Source organism: Brienomyrus brachyistius, chromosome 1, assembly GCF_023856365.1.
Source record: "Brienomyrus brachyistius isolate T26 chromosome 1, BBRACH_0.4, whole genome shotgun sequence".
Taxonomy (NCBI): Eukaryota; Metazoa; Chordata; class Actinopteri; order Osteoglossiformes; family Mormyridae; genus Brienomyrus; species Brienomyrus brachyistius.
Window position 1 is genome coordinate 9,328,374 of NC_064533.1, and position 18,079 is coordinate 9,346,452.

The window sequence follows — 18,079 nt, forward strand, 5'->3', positions numbered from 1 at the left end:
TGATGCCACGGTGTGTCCGTGCTCTCCTCCTGCGCCAGCCAAGGAGAGAGGGGGCGCTGTCGTTAGTAACTGCAGTGGCGGGGGGCAGAGGTCCCAGGTTGGGGTCCTGCTGCTTCTCAGTCACTGTCACGGTTGCTGTCTCTCGGCTGACTCGTCCGTGAGGTCACTTCCTTTCCCGCCTGTCACTGTTTCCTGCAGATCTGGAGATTTAGGGAATCCACTCGTCTGTTGGGTCTCTCGGGGTGTTCCCGTTTCCTTCTGTGGGGGTGGGGGCTTTTTTAGTTTTTTTTTTTTTCCTGTTTGCTGCATGTGGACGGGCGGCTGTGTCATGCATGCAGGGGGGCGGGGGGTGGTCACACAGTCATGCGCATGCTGCATTTGTGGTTGCGGTTTTCACGGTTGCCATTGTGGCCGGGCTTGCGGCGTCCTGCGAGGGGTGGGCGTGACCCCTTTGTCTGTGTGCCCCGCCCACAGAGGCGTGATCAACCCAGTGCCGTCGTCCAAAAGCGGCCGGGCAGCAACGCTGCAGTGTGTCCACGTGGCCGAGGGACACAGCAAGGCCGTGCTCTGCGTCGACTGCACCGACGACCTGCTCTTCACTGGCTCCAAGGGTCAGGTCGCCGTGCCAACCCCTTCCCAGCATGCATCGGGTCCCACTCCCCCCAACCATCATGTTCTCCACATTTTCTGAATAACTGCGCATCTTTACCTCTTATACATATCTTTGACTTGAAATATGGTCATAGAAATCTGCAATAAACGTCATCTCTTTGGTATGTGTTACCGTCCCTAAGTGGTGTGGGTAGGAAGATGTCACCTGCCAGGTGAAACTCTATCCTGCCTGTAAGCATGATGTCAACAGGAAGTCAGAGTAATGATGACCTCGCGATGACCTCTGTTCTTCAGACCGCACCTGTAAAGTGTGGAACCTGGTGACTGGGCAGGAGATCATGTCCCTAGGAGCTCACCCCAACAACGTGGTGTCTGTGAAGTACTGTTCCAGCCTGGTCTTCACTGTCTCTACCTCATACGTCAAGGTCTGGGACATTCGGGATTCGGCCAAGTGCATCCGGACACTGACGTGAGTGCTTCTCCCTCTTGCAGTCATTCATATGTTCCCTGACTTTACTATGCACACGTAGAAGGAATTATGCATTACTCTGCACATGTGCACCCACACGCATGTTTCTGTGCATGTGCCCCAGGTCTTCCGGTCAGGTGAACACCGGCGATGCCTGTGCAGCCAACACTAACCGCACCGTCACCATCCCAGCGGGGGAGAACCAGATCAACCAGATTGCCCTGAACCCCACGGGCACCCTCCTGTACGCAGCGGCAGGGAACTCCGTCCGCATGTGGGACCTGAGGAAGTACGACCTTTCACCCCTGACCTTTGCTTACATATTGCAGCCAGTGGGGCTTTGCTTCGGACACACCATACATGGGCAGAATCAGTAACCACCCCCCCCCCCCCCACCTCGCCCTCAGGTTCGTGTCTTTAGGGAAGCTCACTGGACATCTTGGCCCAGTTATGTGTCTTACAGTGGACCAGACAGGCAAAGGTCAGGATCTGGTCATCACTGGTTCTAAGGACCATTACATTAAGGTAAGGACCATTTGTCCATACGTCCTGCTAAGGGATCAGGGATCCCCGTGGTCCAGTGGTACAATGAGGTGGTGAAGAATCTCACCCAGAGACAATTGTGTGATTTTTTTTATGGTGTATAATTCATACAGAGGGGCCATCCTTTTCAGTACCCAATGATATGTTTTGAATTGGTGAGTGACAGGAGAAGGGGCACTCTGGGAGCCAATCAGCTTTCAGCTGGGGCCCTCCCCTGTATGTGCGCATAATCTCCGCCTTCCTTTAGGGATTCCTCGTGAACTTCTCTGTTTTTCTGGGGATTGTTCTGCAGATGTTTGACGTGTCGGAGGGCACCCAGGGCAGTGTGAGCCCCACACACAACTTTGAGCCCCCCCACTACGACGGCATCGAGTCGCTGACCGTGCAGGCGGACGAGCTGTTCAGCGGCTCCCGGGACAACGGGATCAAGAAGTGGGATCTGTCCCGCAAAGACTTGCTGCAGGTGAGGGGCGGCCATCACACGTCTCCTCGTCAGCTGCTTAATGCTGCTTAAGTGGCACACTAATCGGGGGAGAGGGGCTTGAGTGAGGTGATCAACGTGTTCCTGTCTCCCTCAGCAAGTGCCAAACGCCCACCGCGACTGGGTGTGCGCGCTGGGGCTGGTGCCCGGTTGCCCCGCCCTGCTGAGCGGCTGCAGAGGAGGGGTATTGAAGCTTTGGCACTCGGACACGCTGGCGCCCCTGGGAGAGATCCGAGGGCACGAGAGCCCCATTAATGGCATCTCCACCAACAGCACCCACCTCTTCACTGCCTCCGAGTGAGTACGCCTCCACCCACACACGCGTCTTCCTAAACCAGCAAAAGTCTGAAACCTTTAATAAAAAGTGCTGGGATTTTCTGTAAAAATCTTCCCTGGCACCTCGCGGCCTCCATCTACGATGCTGAGCGCAGTGACGTCTCTCGCTTGTGTGATTGGCAGTGACCGGACGGTGAAGATCTGGCGCGGGAGAGGGTCCATCGACGGCATGGCGGATGCACTCGATGTCCTGGAAGACGGCGCCAGTAACTGACCAGGGTGTGCAGCGCAAATGGGGGGGTCGAGAAGCGAAGGCCAGCAGCACGACGCACTTTGGGGGGGGGGGGGGAGGCTGAGAGTGGTAGTGATGGGGAGCAGCCTGGACCCAAGCCTGTCTGGTCCATCTGCAATGTCATGTCCAAAGTGAAACCGGACCGTTACAGCCGATCAGCTCATGATGGACTTTCCTGGACGCGTCTCACTGCTTGTGTCCTCTTCCCCGATCCATACTGAAAGCTGCATAGTGTCCTGAAAGGAAGCTTAGCAAGCTCAACACAAGTAGGTACAACGCGAAAGGCCCGTGGGGGTGTGGTGTCCAACGGCCGGTCCCAACCCAGTCCTCAGAAAACATCTCCGTAACTCAGTGTAGAGTTCAATCAGACTATATCGAGTTTCTGTCGTCTTAAGTGAGAGTGGCTTCATGTTAACAGAAACTAAACCACCAAGCTCTTAAACCAAGGTTTGCTTTGATGTCAGACAGTTAGTGTGAACAGTCCTGGGTTCCTCTCAACAGTAACTGCGCTACTCACAGTATTCAGAGCGTGATGTTCTCCTGTTCTCCCTGACAGCAGTGTTCTTCATATCCCTTCCAGCCTTCTCTGGCCACTATCATCCACACATTCTCTAACGCCACGCTGTTGAAAGCCTAGAAGATCTGCCTGGATGTTCCTGCTGCTACATCTGCATACTAACCTGTATATCCCACATGTGAGGCCCACCCCACAGGTGCAAGCTGTACATATCCTTACATGCGAGGACAGAGGGCTCCCCGTAAGCCTAATTCTGTAGACTAGTAACACTACATCTTCGTGTGGAACGAGCCCTTTCTTCCTGTGTAGGTTCATTCACGTTTGTGGTTCAGCCTTTGACCTTTGTCTGAAGCTTTATGTATATAAGAGATCTGTTTTTCCTCCTGATTCTTAGTTGCAGAAAAATGCCTGTCTAGCAGTTCTAATGTCAGATGCAGCGTGAAATAAATGTCATCTGTCAAAATGAAATTGAGGGAGGGTTGCTCTGTGTCGTCGAATGGACAGACGTCGGTTGACATGCTCGCCCCTGGATGCGTTTCTTGGGAAACCACCTTGGTGATGGGATGCGTCATGTGCCTTTGTAATCGGGCAATTTAAGGCAATGCAAGGCTGCCACATGCGGTAGGAAATGACGCGCGTGCCTTTGTGACTCAGCACCTGAACGCCTCATCAAAAGGGGCGACACTGAGGTGCAGACAAAGTTTACTGAGGTTTACAGCCACCATCACAGAACATGCTTTTAGGCTGCTATTAGATAATGCCACCTGTTCCATATTTCTTGAAATAAATATAAAGTTTTGGCACCGTCCAAGGTGTAAATTAAAGGGTTCAAGTCTCCAGTCTCACTGTAGGCGGGATGCGTACAGTGCAATATATAGAGTTATCACTAGGTGGCAGTGTTCTGTCACACTAGACCTTTAGCTTTCATTTCATTGCACAAGCTAAGACGTGATTTTCCCGAGAATCTCTTTGACCTGAGTTTTTGCTGTGTGCTGATGGGCGTATATTGGGCCTGTACATTCAGGTCTGGGCTCTGGACTCCTCTCCCAGTATCTGTGATGAAGGGTCACTTCCTCACACAAACCACAGAAGACTCGACATGGCAAACCAGTGCTTCATGTGTCTGAACCGTCCGGCTGCAGCACAGGAGCAATCGGAAAACGATGCAGCCTGGTAAGTGGGAATGTTTAGCACAATGGGCATCCGGCTGGGATTACATGGTGAAAGATTCTCAATTTTAACCAGGCTGATGATTAGGGTTGCATCTGTACCACAGGGCACCCAGGAACAATACAAATGTATCACTGAGACTCCAGTATCTGGGGTCACGTTATTATTTCCGGAATTATTGTTGCAATGATCTTCTAATGGGTGCCATAAAAATTAAACAAAAATAATAATATGCGAGTCTGTAGGTTTAGCATGTTCATGGGAGTTTTACTCATGTGAAATCATTCTGAGGGCAGAAGGAAAAATGATTGGTTCAGAGAGATAACCAAACAGATTGTACAATTTGATTTTGTAATCTCTCTCAACCAATCACGTTTCCCTGTACTCTCATAAAATTTTTATTTTTTTTGCGTATGACTCCCACGAGTGCTTAGCACACCTTGGTGCTCATTCATCCTCACACAAAGTTTTGCAAACTTTGAAAGGGCTTAACTGTTGGTCATCAATGTAGCCCGAGAGATGACGACATATTTTAGTGCAAACTTAAACCTTCTGGAGTGATTTATACAATTATGGAACAGTGTTCTATACATTGCTAGTGGCTTATAGTTAATAGGTTTTAGCATGAAATAAAGGGATAGTTTTGTATATACGAGTGGGCTTTAGAGAGAGTGATCCTGGTGAGTCTAACCTATAGGGTTGATTGATCTATGAACAGCTGCAGTCTAAGGTTCTTGCCTGGGGGGGTTCAGTTTAAGGCGTCTGGCGTGAACACAATCTCTTTCCCTCCCCTAGTTCTCAAGCTTTCAAAGAGCCAAAAGAGCGAGGGTTAATTAGGGTAAGGCCCCCCCGTGGGTCAGCGGACTCCGGTCAATATGACAGGAGGGGTCGGGTTGGAGCCACGCGGCCAGCGGCCTGGCCCCCCGGGAGGAAATCGATGGACTCCCCCCACACTTCAGCCAGACGCAGCCCCGCCGATCAGTGCTGGTGGCGTCTCACAGCGCTGCCCCCCGCTGGTGAGAGGAGGAAGCACAAAAAGGCCTTAACCCACCAAGGCTGCTGTGGACACAGAAGATTGATGTTGCACTCATGAGAAAATCAAAAAAAGAAAAACCGCCAAGTGCATCCTGCTGTTTCTATTGGCCACAGGCCGAAGCAGGCGTCCGCACTGTCACTCTGCAGCGGGATTAACATCCATGGCTGAGAGAAAACGCTGCAGAACAGTTTAGTTCATTAGTCCGAAATGTGCAAAAAGTTAACTGTCATATTACTGCTGTATATATATTCATCCATGTGTACTGACACTCATGCACTGGGTCATTCAGAGGTCATTTTAGAAACTTTTTAAAATAGGCAGTTTAGGGGTGTCATTGTACTGGTTTTATGTAAATCTGACATTGAATATTGACCATTTAATAGATAGATAAGCATCCATGGATGTGATCTGTGTCATTGACATATAGACAGTTTGCATTTTATATAGTTAATAATGCATTTGATAAAATTAGGGAAAATATTGAGCTGTGTTAATACATGATACATTCCTGTAAAATTTAATTTCACTCTACAATTTAATCTTCGTATTTGTCCAGATATGTGTTGGTACGTTCCCGTTTGTCTCAGTTTGCCAACTACAAAAAACACGACTGGATCTAGTGACGTTTTATTCTAGCCGTGGACCAGTGAGTTCTCCCAGTACTCCCAGTGTATCTATATTAGACAATATCAGCCCGTGGGTGGGGGAGGTCGTCACTGTGATTTTGCTTGACAAACCACGAAATCATCCATGAAACACAGGAAAGACGAGATCAGTTGTGTTTGCATTGAATTTTGTAGTAGAATCTTTCTGTTCCATCCCCACGGGATTTTAGTGTAACATTACTGCTCACTTTGTACCTTGGTGTCAGTATTACCTCATACTTGCATGCTTGGCTGTTCATATTGTGCCATACAGTAGTTGTCATGTGGTTTCCTTATTTAACCTAACTGCATACCTTTGGACTGAGTTCCATCTGAGCCCTTCGTCTTGCATGTCGTAACAGCATAAACAAGTGGCGTACGTTCTGAACGGCAGTGTCCTAGGCTATTTCCGGAAAAATTTGGTCAACTTTTACTGTACCATTTTCAAGAAAATGCACTTTGAGTTCCATGATTTTATGCGCATTTAGTTGTAAGAGTCACGTTGGATGGACCATTTCTCAGAATTTTCCCATAATATTCAAACAAGTGATACGTTCTGAACGGCAGGGTCCTATGCTATTTTGAAATAAAATATGGTCAATTTTTACTGTACCATTTTCAAGAAAATGCACTTTGAGTTCCATGATTTTATGCGCATTTAGTTGTAAGAGCCACGTTGGACGGACCATTTCTCAGAATTTTCCCATAATATTTAAACAAGTCATACTTTCTTAAAGGCAGGGTCCTATGCTATTTTGAAATAAAATATGGTCAATTTTTACTGTACCATTTTCAAGTAAATGCACTTTGTATTCCATAATTTTATGTGCTTTTGGTTATATGAGCCAAGTGTAACAGGACATATCTCAGAATTTTCTCATGATGCATAAACAAGTCTTATACCTTCTGAAAGTTATTTACAGACAAAATTCCGTTGACTGTACCATTTGCTGTACTATTTTTAAGTGGATGCACTTTTTAATCCATGGTGTTTGTTATGTGAGCTGTTTGACAGGCCATTTCTCACAATTTTCCCATAATTCTTTTGGAGTATCTCATACCATGTGCTAAACAGTCCTTGACTGGAATCACTGCAGCTTTGACAAGTTTTACTGTACTTTTTTCAAGTGAACCCCACCTGAAATAATGTATGTAAATGATGTCATATAATGCACAAATGTTATAGCAAACTTTTTCTGTCAGTTGTTTTATAATGAATGATCATCTTTTAGATTGGGTTAATTAGATTGCTTATTTATTAAGTTCCTGTTATTGCCTGATGTCCTACATTATTGCATGAGTATAAGATTGAGTCACCCATACAGCAACCAAACAGGTTTAATTCTGGTTGAAAAAACAAGGCCAGGCGAGCTAAATTGTCTAGGGGTGCCAATAATTGTGGCGCACGTATTTTTTTTTTTACAAAAATATTTTTGTATTATGATAAGAATTTGTATTTTCTTCTAATTTTTTTGCTTCAATCCAAGGTTAGATGTTTGTTAACATTTTGAATGCAAGGTCAAGCAGATAAACTTTTTTCACAGCCTTTTATCAAAGATGCCAACATATGTGAAAAAACCGGATGGTTCATGTAACACTATAAAGAATCTTTATTATTTCAGTTATTTGTAACACGCATGGCATCAATGCTTTTCATATGAGTATAAGTCAGTGTTTTTGCTTGTATGATTATAACCGCATTCATACCAAATCACACACTTAATATGTAAGACACTGAAGGAAAAACCTATAAGAAAAATATGAAGTTTATTTAAAAAAAGAAGTTATTTTTAAAAATAAAAATATTTTTTTAAATAAAAATATGAATTTTCTAAATTCCCTTTGGGATTCCGAAATTTCCTTTTGGATTAATAAAGTATCTATCTATGTAAAACTTTTACATAAATTTTATATTTTACCATATGCAAGAACATATGGCTTTAGTAGGAAATACGTTTATTGCCTGTTGTCTATTTATAAAAAAATTATATTGCTTTTATATTGTTCTTTCGAAAGGCATGCCTGATCTCTCCACAATCATTTGGCTTAGTCAGACATGAGAAAATTCATGCTATGTTCTCAGAACACCACGTGAGTACATCGAATGAAAAAGTTTTTCTTTTCAAAATACTCGTTCTAGTTGCGTGGAAGCAAAGTCCAAGATTCAAATCTGTCAAATACGGACAAAACATTCTTTTAATGTATATTACAGTAGTGGCTTAATGGTTAGGGAAGCGCACTTGTAATTGCAGGTTCGAATCCCCGACCAGCAAAGTACTACTGAGGTACCCTGAGCAAGGTACTGCCCCCAAGCACTGCTCCCCGGGCGCTGAATTAGCTGCCCACTGCTTTGTCACATATGGGTTAAATGCAAAGGACGCATTTCATTGTTGTGTGCTGTAGTGTGACAACAATGACAACTGATCACTAAATTCTATTTCTATTGTACGTCAATGTAGAACTTATGTTTGACAAAACATTAATTTCATATGTATTTTTAATCAATAAATCCATATATGTCTAATGACACATTAAGTAAATATGGACTGTATATTTGTTTTGAGTATCATATAAAGGGCTTATATGATTTGAGTAAAATGCATGACTCATATGTTATTTAAAAAAAAACTTTTCTATATTGGCAATTGTGGGCACTGCGTGTTAAGATTTTTTAGAAATAACTTGTCACGTGTAACTCACGTGTAAGAGAAAAAATGTCACCGTTTTCCTACGGAAGATCTGATACCGTAATTTTATGTCTATGCGTGCACCACACATTTGGAGCGCGATCGCTGGACCGCCGTCGGCACAGGTTAAACAGCTCGGCCCTAATTGCACAGAATGTCGCTAGCAGCTGGTTAGGGTTTAACATTTAAATCCCTTATATTTCGAGCGCAGTCAAAATTATAAATATTTTGGTGGCAGCTGATTTCAGTGGCGGGAAAAGCGGGGTTGCTTTATTTCTAATTCCTCGTTTGTACGGATAAGTTCTGGCCAATGCTCCTTTAAAAGATGGAATGCATTTACTTACTATTTAGTGCTAAAACATTACACTGTAAAACTGAAGGTTTTTGTGTAACTTATACAGTGTGAGGCTAGTTTAGGCTGCTGTGGCGTACTACTCTACGAGGGCGTGCGTTTTTCACAAGCCCCTTTTAGAAACTTACATTGTTGGACTCATAAAGTTGCATGGTTCTAGTTAGGAACTGTATGCTTTTGGGAAACGCAGCCCTGGACGGCTAACATGCTCTCTTTCTCTTCTTGGCTTGAGAAGTGTTAGCAGACTTGATCTTATCTTATATTGACACAGCGTGTGTGCTGAGGGGAATGCAGATTAATGCAGATCGGTGTGCCCTCCTATTACACATCCTAGTGCTGTTTCTAATTTCGCGGAGACCCTTTCGCTGAACCGGCGCTGTCCTGCCGACCGACAGTTTTGTGTTTTTCTTTAATATTTTAGGTTACCGATTGTCATATTTGTACGAAAGAGTTTGGATGTTCAAAACCCCGACATTTTACCGGACTGTCCCGTGGTTTTTAACTGTCAAAACAGGTTAACTATAAAACTAGAGAAACACCGTTACAGTGCCATGGGGAGCCACACAAACTCCCCCCACGCCGACCCTGTTTAATTTCCTATAATGCCTATTACATGTGCGTGACTATAATGTGCTTTAACTGCTCATGCGAAGCTTTTATTGACTTAATATTTCGACCTGAAAATGGGAGTTTTTCTTCCTTATGTGATGCGGTCCACGACCTGATTATCAAACCCGACGCCCTACCCTTCTCCACAAATCAAAGGAGAAATATGTAAATGCTTAGTATTCCTGGCCGTTCCCACGATCACTCGTTTTATTTCACTGTTTCCCCTTGCTTTCTCTCCCTCCCTTTCACCGCGGGGTCCCGTCCCGCCGCTCCCGGCTCTGCGCCCCGCCGCCGGAGTGACATCACCCGCCCGCTTCCCAGTTCCTGAGCCCAGCGCTCACGGGGCGCAGTGTGGCTTCGCACGGCCGTCCGGAGGAGCAGCGATAGCAGCAGCGTGTGAGCGATGAACGGCGGTTTCCCCGCCATGGCCTCCGTGGGGGACTTCGAGCCGCTCAGCGCCTCCATCCCCGCAACCAAAGTGGAGGTGACGGTGTCCTGCAGGTGAGGCGCCGGCAGCCTTTAAGCCTCGCGAACGGTTTACAGACAAACCTTCAGCCGCGATCACGGACGGGGACTTCGGGGCGTCAACTTCAAGTTTCAACTGGGAAACAGTGATATTTCATCAAATATAGTGGCATAAATAACATAAATCTATTAACGGAAAGAGAGTCTCGTGTTTGCCGGAATTTTTCTTGGTGTTGTCGGTTTTCTTGGGAAATTGTTTTGACGGCTTTTTTGAACTCGACGTTCAACTTCATGACTTGTAAAGGGGGGGTCTATGTGCTACATAGTATTATTAACAATCTGAGAAATGTAAGCGCTACATTGTATTATTATTAACAATCTGAGAAACGTAAGCGCTAGATTGTATTATTATCATTAACAATCCGAGAAACGTTTGTGCTACATTATTTATATTATTAAAAGCAGGAATAACAACGACAATAATATGTCGTCAACAATAATAACAATACCAGGTATTGCGTAGATCGTGAGTGTTAGTGATTAGTCAACGTGATAGCTCTGCCTTGTTTACAACAGTCTATAAAACATTCGAAGTATAAAGAAAAGCTCTTTCGTTGTGAAAATGGAAGGTGATCTTTGCGGTAACCTGGAAAAAGTGATTCTCCGTTTCGTGTTTTTGTTGTACCACGTTGTTGCTGTAAATTCACCCCGAGCCGCTTTGAAACTTTCCCGCATCGGCGCCTCAGCACCCACGGCGGCAGTAACACATATTTACCGACGTTTACACGGTGTTGATCCAGTATGTTACATTTACATGGTTTTAATACGATTTTATTTCATGAATATTTCATTAATCCGCTTTTTATATTGAGCTATTTGAAATCTTCCTGGTTGTATTCAGTCTTCATTTATCTGGTTAATTTTGGATGCTATTCGTACATTATAATGATTATGTCCATTTTGGTCCGGCACACGCGTAACTATATGTGTAATGACAGCAGACATCGCAAAGTCGGGATGATTCAGAGATAAAGAGACCGTCTCCCCGGGGGAGATCCACCTCCCGACCTCCGGGGAAATTTCTCCAGATTTCGGAAGAGAAAGTTGGCAATTCGTAGTAAATGTAGTGCCTAGTTTGGCTTCCGTCTCCCGATGTCTTGGCGCTAGGCGACGTCACATTTCAAAGTCAGTTGAATACGTAACTGTGAGGTTTCCGAGAAGTAAGAAGTGAGAATAATATAATGGTGGCATAAAGTAAAATGGGAAGTAAGGTGGAAATGCCTTCACATTACTGAGAAGGAGGTTTGGGCAGTGGGGCTCAGGGCATCTGCTCAGGGGTGTCAGGTACACCCCAGCCATTTGCTCCAGAAAGCTGTGCAGTCGCCATGGTTACTGTTTTAGAGGTAACCCTGAGGAGTTACCGTGGATACAGTTGGTTCGAGGTGGCGGGTTTGAAAGGCCATTGCATAGCCTGACTCTTCAGTGCATACTGTATGTGGCAGACATACCATGAAATCCTTCAGTTGCGAGATGTCTGCAGCTCAGAGCAGGGAAGCCCTGACTCAATATAGTTTTCTTCTCTGCAGGATGGTCTCAGAATCACAGGATTGGAAGTGGAATTTGGGTGGGAAAGCATAGTCAGTCAGCGCCTGTCTCATGAGCACATGAGAGCATGTGAATGCAGATCTAGTAGAATGGTTTCCTTTGAATAGACAGTTTTCTGTTCTGAGAAGGAAACATTCACCCTAATTTTCAGTATGTCGTTGAACCAGTTGTGCAGCTACATTTGTGTTATGACTGGACAGCTGGAGGAGTCAAGTGTTCATGCCCGTTGATTTCCAGAATCATGGTCCTCAGATGGGCAGTGGTTGGAAAACCAGGTGGAAGCAAACCCAGGCAAACAGATCCTACTCACGATCCCAATCCGTAGTCTAAACATAGGCAGGAAACCACAGACCCGATAACGGGAGTATGGAGGGATATTATGAAATCCAAGTCACAAGACAAAGAGCCAGAACAGCAGGGGTTGTACATGTAAAGCGGGTGTCACACAAACACTATGTATGGTGTAGCACTCAATACACCACAGTTAATGGAGACCAGGCAGTATAATTTAAGGTATTTAAACCAGCTGAGCTACAGATGGATGCTTGGTACAATATGGGTGTTGCTGTTGACAGGTTAGAATATTTTTCCGTGTCCTTATTGGAGATTATGTTGGTTACCTCACAGACTCGGCACATCCAGGGATCCAGGAATACAGTCCCTGGTGTGTATTCATCATGCCATCAACTCTTTGCCAATAGGAAATGAGTACATGATTTATTTGTAAATTTCATGTAATTAAAAAAAGCTTTTTTTTTTTTTTTTACGAAACCAAAAAATATATTGAACTAGGACAGGGAATAATGAACACTGAGCAAATCTTGCAGTACTTTTGAAACATGAAGCTGTTTTGGTGCTCTCTAATACAGATACATAAGTAGGCCATTTTCATATTTTTACCAGGCACAACTGTGTCCCACATTACCCTACAGTTTGTTATGCCATCAGAACTTTGTGGGCGTGGTCTTTACCGCCATCTCTGTGGGCGTGGTCTTTACCTCCATCTCTGTGGGTGTGGTCTTTACCTCCATCTCTGTGGGCGTGGTCTTTACCTCCAATCTCTGTGGGCGTGGTCTTTACCTTCATCTATGTGGGCGTGGTCTTTACCTCCATCTCTGTGGGCGTGGTCTTTACCTCCATCTCTGTGGGCGTGGTCTTTACCTCCATCTCTGTGGGCGTGGTCTTTACCTCCATCTCTGTGGGCGTGGTCTTTAGCGCTATCTCTCTCGGCAGGGTCTTTACATCCATCTCTGTGGGTGTGGTCTTTACCTTCATCTCCATGTGTGTGGTTTTGCCCTCCATCATTGTATTTGCCTGAACAGTGAAGCAAGGGTGGATGGCAGAGCATGTGATTTCTGCTATGATGTCCAGAGTGACCCTTCAGTCAACACCTCTGAATGCTCCTCTCTATCCATTCATCACTTATAAAGAACCATGCAAACTCTGCATGCAAAGTTTACCCTTGGCTCATTTCTCTGTCTGGTAGAGGGACAGGCTGTATATTTGGGTCCTTGTCTGGGTCTTTGGTTAAAATGCATTGACTAGACAAAAGCTTTTTTGTAGAGAAACTCATAAATAATTCACAGTGCTGTTAGGGGAAAACACAGCACCTTTATTTATGAAATCCTCACTTTGCTCTGGATCGGGTTTAAAAATCCAGCAACCTTTGTTCGGCAGCTCGCTCTCTCGCCGGCCCTCCCCGCGTGGGCGTCTCCTGCGTTTCCTTACTGGGAAGCTGACATGTTTACTGGAAGGAAATTGCAGAATTGACCAGACCCCACCTCCTTTGGGCCTGTTAGTAGAGATCTGGCCTCTTGCCTCGTTAGAAGCATTTCAGTACTTTGCAGCTCAAAATGTGGTGAAAATAGACTGCTTTTGGCTCTTACTGTTAACAATCAATACAGTGACTGATTACGATCGCAGCCCTCCATGACAGCAAAAGCTGAAACCCAAAGTTTCTCGATCTAGTCTGATACCCCACCCTGGCAGACTGGACTATCTGCTCATCTGGCAAACCGCATATTCTGCCATTAATCTGCTCCACGTCCAATGTAGGATCGATTGCTCTGGATGGAGAACGTGAAAGGTGCTCCTTGAAGTTCTCGACGTGGCTCTGCCTGTCTGCTTTAAGGCCTGGAAAGGAAAGACGGATCAGCAGATATTCGTAACGTAGCGTTGGATCTCTGACAAATCGTTCGGTTGTTTTTTTTTTTTTTTTTTGTCCTCTGAGCAAAGAGAATTTCAAGCAAACAAAGTCCCCGTCTCAGATTAGAGCTCCTGACAGGGGTATCCTGCTTCACACTGTGCCAGGTCTTATTCTGGATGCGACGAGTTGCGGGTTTACTGGGCTGTTTGTGCTGAAGGCCTAATTTGATCTGTACCTGAAGGGGAAGACGTCGGCTCTGCTGTGTATCCGACTGAGCCCTGCCTCTGTGTGACTCTGACTGTCCACTGCCTGCCAGACTGCACTGGTTCTAGCTGACGCTGGCATGGACGGCACCCAGAAGCTTGATGTGACTGTAATGCAGGGGTTTGACTTTGTAAGTGTCGCTGACAGAATCATCCGTCTCGGAGTAACTGGCTCACCGGCTGACAGGGTCCGGGGTCTGATGCTGTTGGTTTGGTGGACAGTGTTCACATAGAGCCAGGCCCAAAGGGCACCAAAATGCGAGGAATTATTTAGGGAACATAAGGGATTGGCTGTTTACTGAGGCCTACTTGGCGGGATTCCTTGGGTGGGGTCATACAGACCCTGCTCTGTTCGTCTGGGCCAATTTCAGCTGAGCCTTGGCTTGCTAATAATAAGGCTTTGACTCGCAGAAGATGACGTACGTCTTCAGAACAAAGAATTCTTATCTCAGCGATGGAAAGTTATTTAAACAGGTAAATCCCCTTATACCTAAAATAAATGTCCAAATACCAAAGTCTATTTTTTAAATATCAGCAAATGTTGCATTAATTTACTCGGTTATATCATTGTGCTGCCTACTCTGACTCTGACTAAGAGACGAAGAAAGTTCTTCAGACTCCAAATTTCATTTGTTGGCATCTGAACAAATGAGCAGGAAATTGCTTCGGGAGGCTGTGTGAGAGATCGATATTGAGCGGAGGGAACGCGCGCCGCTTGTGGGCTGACCGAACACTCGTGCTGCAAGAATGCAGTGAGGAAGAAGAAGGATGTCCACTCTAACCAGCCCCATCGCATGAAGGGCTGCAGGGCAGAGCCGTGGACGAATGCAGCGACTAAGCCAATACATGGACCATCAAGCCACCAGCAAACTCTCCTTTAATCTCTATTTATGCTTTGAAAGAATATGATTGTGTTTTTGTCTTTTGGATCTGTGGAATATAAACCGAGAACCATGTTTATCCACGATCTCAGCGTGTGCGTTCTTCATGTTGGTCTGAAATACCTTTTGATTTGTTCATTTTGTTATGGAATAAGAACCGGGCAGGAACAAGACCATACGAAGAGGCGTGGTGGGCTTCACAACAGTGAAGAGTGCAGGCTGATGAGCTTGTGATCTGGCCTGGTGTGGGTCAGAGCATATAGGGGAATCATTGGAGCTGAAGAAGTATATCAGCTGGACCAACATCCTGATGGAAGATTACTGCTGAAACGATTTATGCTGTTACGGTTCAACACTCAGAACCATGGGACTAGGCGTCTCCAATAATATTTCCAACTCAGCTCAACAACATCTCCAACCCAACAGCATCTTAATGACATCTCCAGCCCAGCAGTATCTCCATAGCAACAGCACCTCTAATTAATGAAGTCGATTATTGTGATGTGCGCCCCTGTGTACTATGCATCTCGTTCACACTCTGACCCAGTAGCATGTGGTACGTCTCTCGTCTGCGCCGAAGTAGGAGGAACCTTGAGGAAGAATGGGACCTGATGGAGATGCATATAAGACACGGAGCTTCATCTTACTATCAACATTCTTACAGTGAGTGACGCAGAGGTATAAGGAGAATATGGGGGTGTGACGTTCTCCAAAAACACTGTCGTTTTGTGTCAAGGAAACTCTGATACCTGTCAGTGACATCAACTGACAAGCATGTTGTCCTTTCATGGGTTTGGGGCCCTAGAGGTAAAAACAAGATATTTATGACCCTGTGATCTTTGTGAATGCAATTGTGTGTCCCGGCAACATCTGTCGTGCACATGTGCAGCTCCCTCAGGCCTCAGCTTTGGAATGACCGGCCTGCACCTTTCATGAAGCGCAAAGTCTGCAGAGTCTAAGGGACGACCTCTGTATTGACCCCTATGACATTGTAGGAGGTGATGACCTACAGAGTGGACCTTGTGGTCTCTCAGAGCCCTGTGATGGCCGTTAAGCATTTAAAAAAAAAAAGCCATGTAGCCTTACTGACCAGGATTCCAGAGGGGCGTGTGAGAGGAATTTGGAAGACCAAGCTGCTCACTAATAGGATGTGGCAGTTTGCCGTTTTCTGGGGGTGTCACATGTGCCGTGACGCAGAAGGAAGCCGAGGTTAGAGTCTCCTCCACACAGCTGCTGGGGCACGTCACAACTGCAAAGTATTCAGCCTCACCAGAAAATCGTGGGCTGCATCTTGGTTGAAGTATGGGGTCAAAAGTGGCTCCGCAGACAGGGTGCAACCTACCCGACGTCTAGCCGCTCTTCCTAGTCGGGGTCACAGGGCGGCCTAGCGCCTATCCCTGGCAGCGTAGGGCGCAATGCTGGGCTACCTGCCCATCTATATGGCACATGCACAGTCAGAGTGCTGTTTTAACTTAACTGTATGGTTTTTTTGGACTCTGAGTGAAAGCAGGAGATCCTGGAGAAACCCACATGAGACCAGCAGAACACATAGACCTCACAGACCCTGAGCAGAGATGGGGCTTGAACTTCCAAGCCCAGAGGTGAGAGTCAGCAGTACGGTCAACCATGGCACCATGCCGCCCAGAGCTAATAGTATTTATAATGAAGTCTCTGTTTTTAAGGGACAGGAAGCGAGACTCCGCTCCTCCGCTGGCTTAGGGTTGTTGCTTTTTGCAGGCTGTGGATGCTGAAATGCCAAAAGCGTAGTTGCTACTTTGGGACACTCCATTGTGGCTGTTCCTCATTTACTAGCCAGGGCTCAAAGATGGTCTGTCCAAAATAGTCTGCTCTGTTCCTCAGAGTCAGAGGCGTTCTTGAAGGTCAGGCCCCTGGAACACAGGCCTCAGTATCAGGTGTCTGCTCACTGCAGAGCCGTGTAGTACGGTAGCGATGTCTCTGTGATTCTGCTCTCGGGCCATGGGTGCAAACCCAACACTGGCGGCCCTATCGATCCCTGACTGGCTTTGAGATCCTGCGTGTCGACGGCAGCCTACAAGTGCGCCAAAGTCTCAGATCCTCCTTCCAATATCACGGCCAGTCTCTATTCTAGCAAATGCATTCTTTAAGGTTGAATAAGGTGAGACTGTTGCCCTACTTTAATGCTTTTGTGCTCTGCGGTCAGATAGGATTGTAGTCGCTTCCCCTGCGGATTATACTGTAGTCATTCCCCTTTTTGTAAGGAAAAGCCCAGCGGGGGTCATAAATGTATCGGTGAAGGCATCCAGGCTTCATTGGGGTCTGTCCAACCTGTCCATCCAGAGAAGCCGCAGAGTTCTTCACTTTAGTATTTTAATATTGTCATATTTTTTAAGGGTTCGCACCCTGTGCCCCACCCTTGTTCCCTGTGGTGCCTGGAATAGACTTCAGGGCCCCTTCGAACCTCAGCAGGATAAGAGGTTAGAAGGTGGATGGATTGATTTAAGGCAGAGATAGGCAATCCTGATCCTGCAGCGCCGGTATCCGGCAAATTCTCCATCCCGCCTAGTCTCTCATGACCCACACCTGATCTCAGGCAGATAGTAACTGATCAGGTAGGATAGAAATGTGCTGGATACCGGCTCTCCAGGATCAGGGCTGCCCACCCCTGGTTTGGGGATTATTTAAAGGAATTTAGTTTCTTAATTTATGATTAGTTTGGTGTGTGTGTGTTTTTTTTTTGCGATAAAACAAAAAGCTTCTATTCTCTCTTATTGGGTTAAAGTTGGAAGCTTTGCTTTTGATGAAGTTCTAGAATTTTCAGCATGAAGGTGGACTTTCCTAACCAGTGTACATACCATGATGGGCCGTTAGTCGGTGTAATGGGCCCCCGGGGAATGAGCACCACGTGAGACAGGGTTTGATGAGGAGGAGACCTCAGTTGACATGCGGCTCCTGACCATGCTGACGTCAGCTGATCCAAATCTGCCGGTACAGACTTTCCATGGCTCATAGGAAAGAAGCAGAAAGCACTAAAACCAATTTGGAGAAAAAT

At 46.0% G+C, this 18,079-nt stretch overlaps 2 protein-coding genes across 10 annotated transcripts in view; both read left to right on the forward strand.

The window, feature by feature from the left end:
- The window catches only part of kif21a (kinesin family member 21A), a 29,440-nt gene extending 25,782 nt beyond the window's left edge, over positions 1-3,658 (forward strand). For all 9 annotated transcript variants that reach the window (XM_049006443.1, XM_049006445.1, XM_049006448.1 and 6 more), the window contains 7 exons: positions 475-611; positions 907-1,081; positions 1,206-1,370; positions 1,489-1,606; positions 1,917-2,087; positions 2,203-2,402; positions 2,565-3,658. In XM_049006443.1, the coding sequence (XP_048862400.1) occupies positions 475-611; positions 907-1,081; positions 1,206-1,370; positions 1,489-1,606; positions 1,917-2,087; positions 2,203-2,402; positions 2,565-2,655 (1,057 nt within the window). In that variant the 3' untranslated portion in view covers positions 2,656-3,658. The remainder of the gene's footprint in view (positions 1-474; positions 612-906; positions 1,082-1,205; positions 1,371-1,488; positions 1,607-1,916; positions 2,088-2,202; positions 2,403-2,564) is intronic.
- Positions 3,659-8,816: 5,158 nt separating this feature from the next.
- Positions 8,817-18,079, forward strand: part of LOC125717446 (copine-8) — a 48,109-nt gene continuing 38,846 nt past the window's right edge. The window contains exon 1 of the mRNA XM_048990414.1: positions 8,817-10,189. Within this exon, the coding sequence (XP_048846371.1) occupies positions 10,092-10,189 (98 nt within the window). The 5' untranslated portion in view covers positions 8,817-10,091. The remainder of the gene's footprint in view (positions 10,190-18,079) is intronic.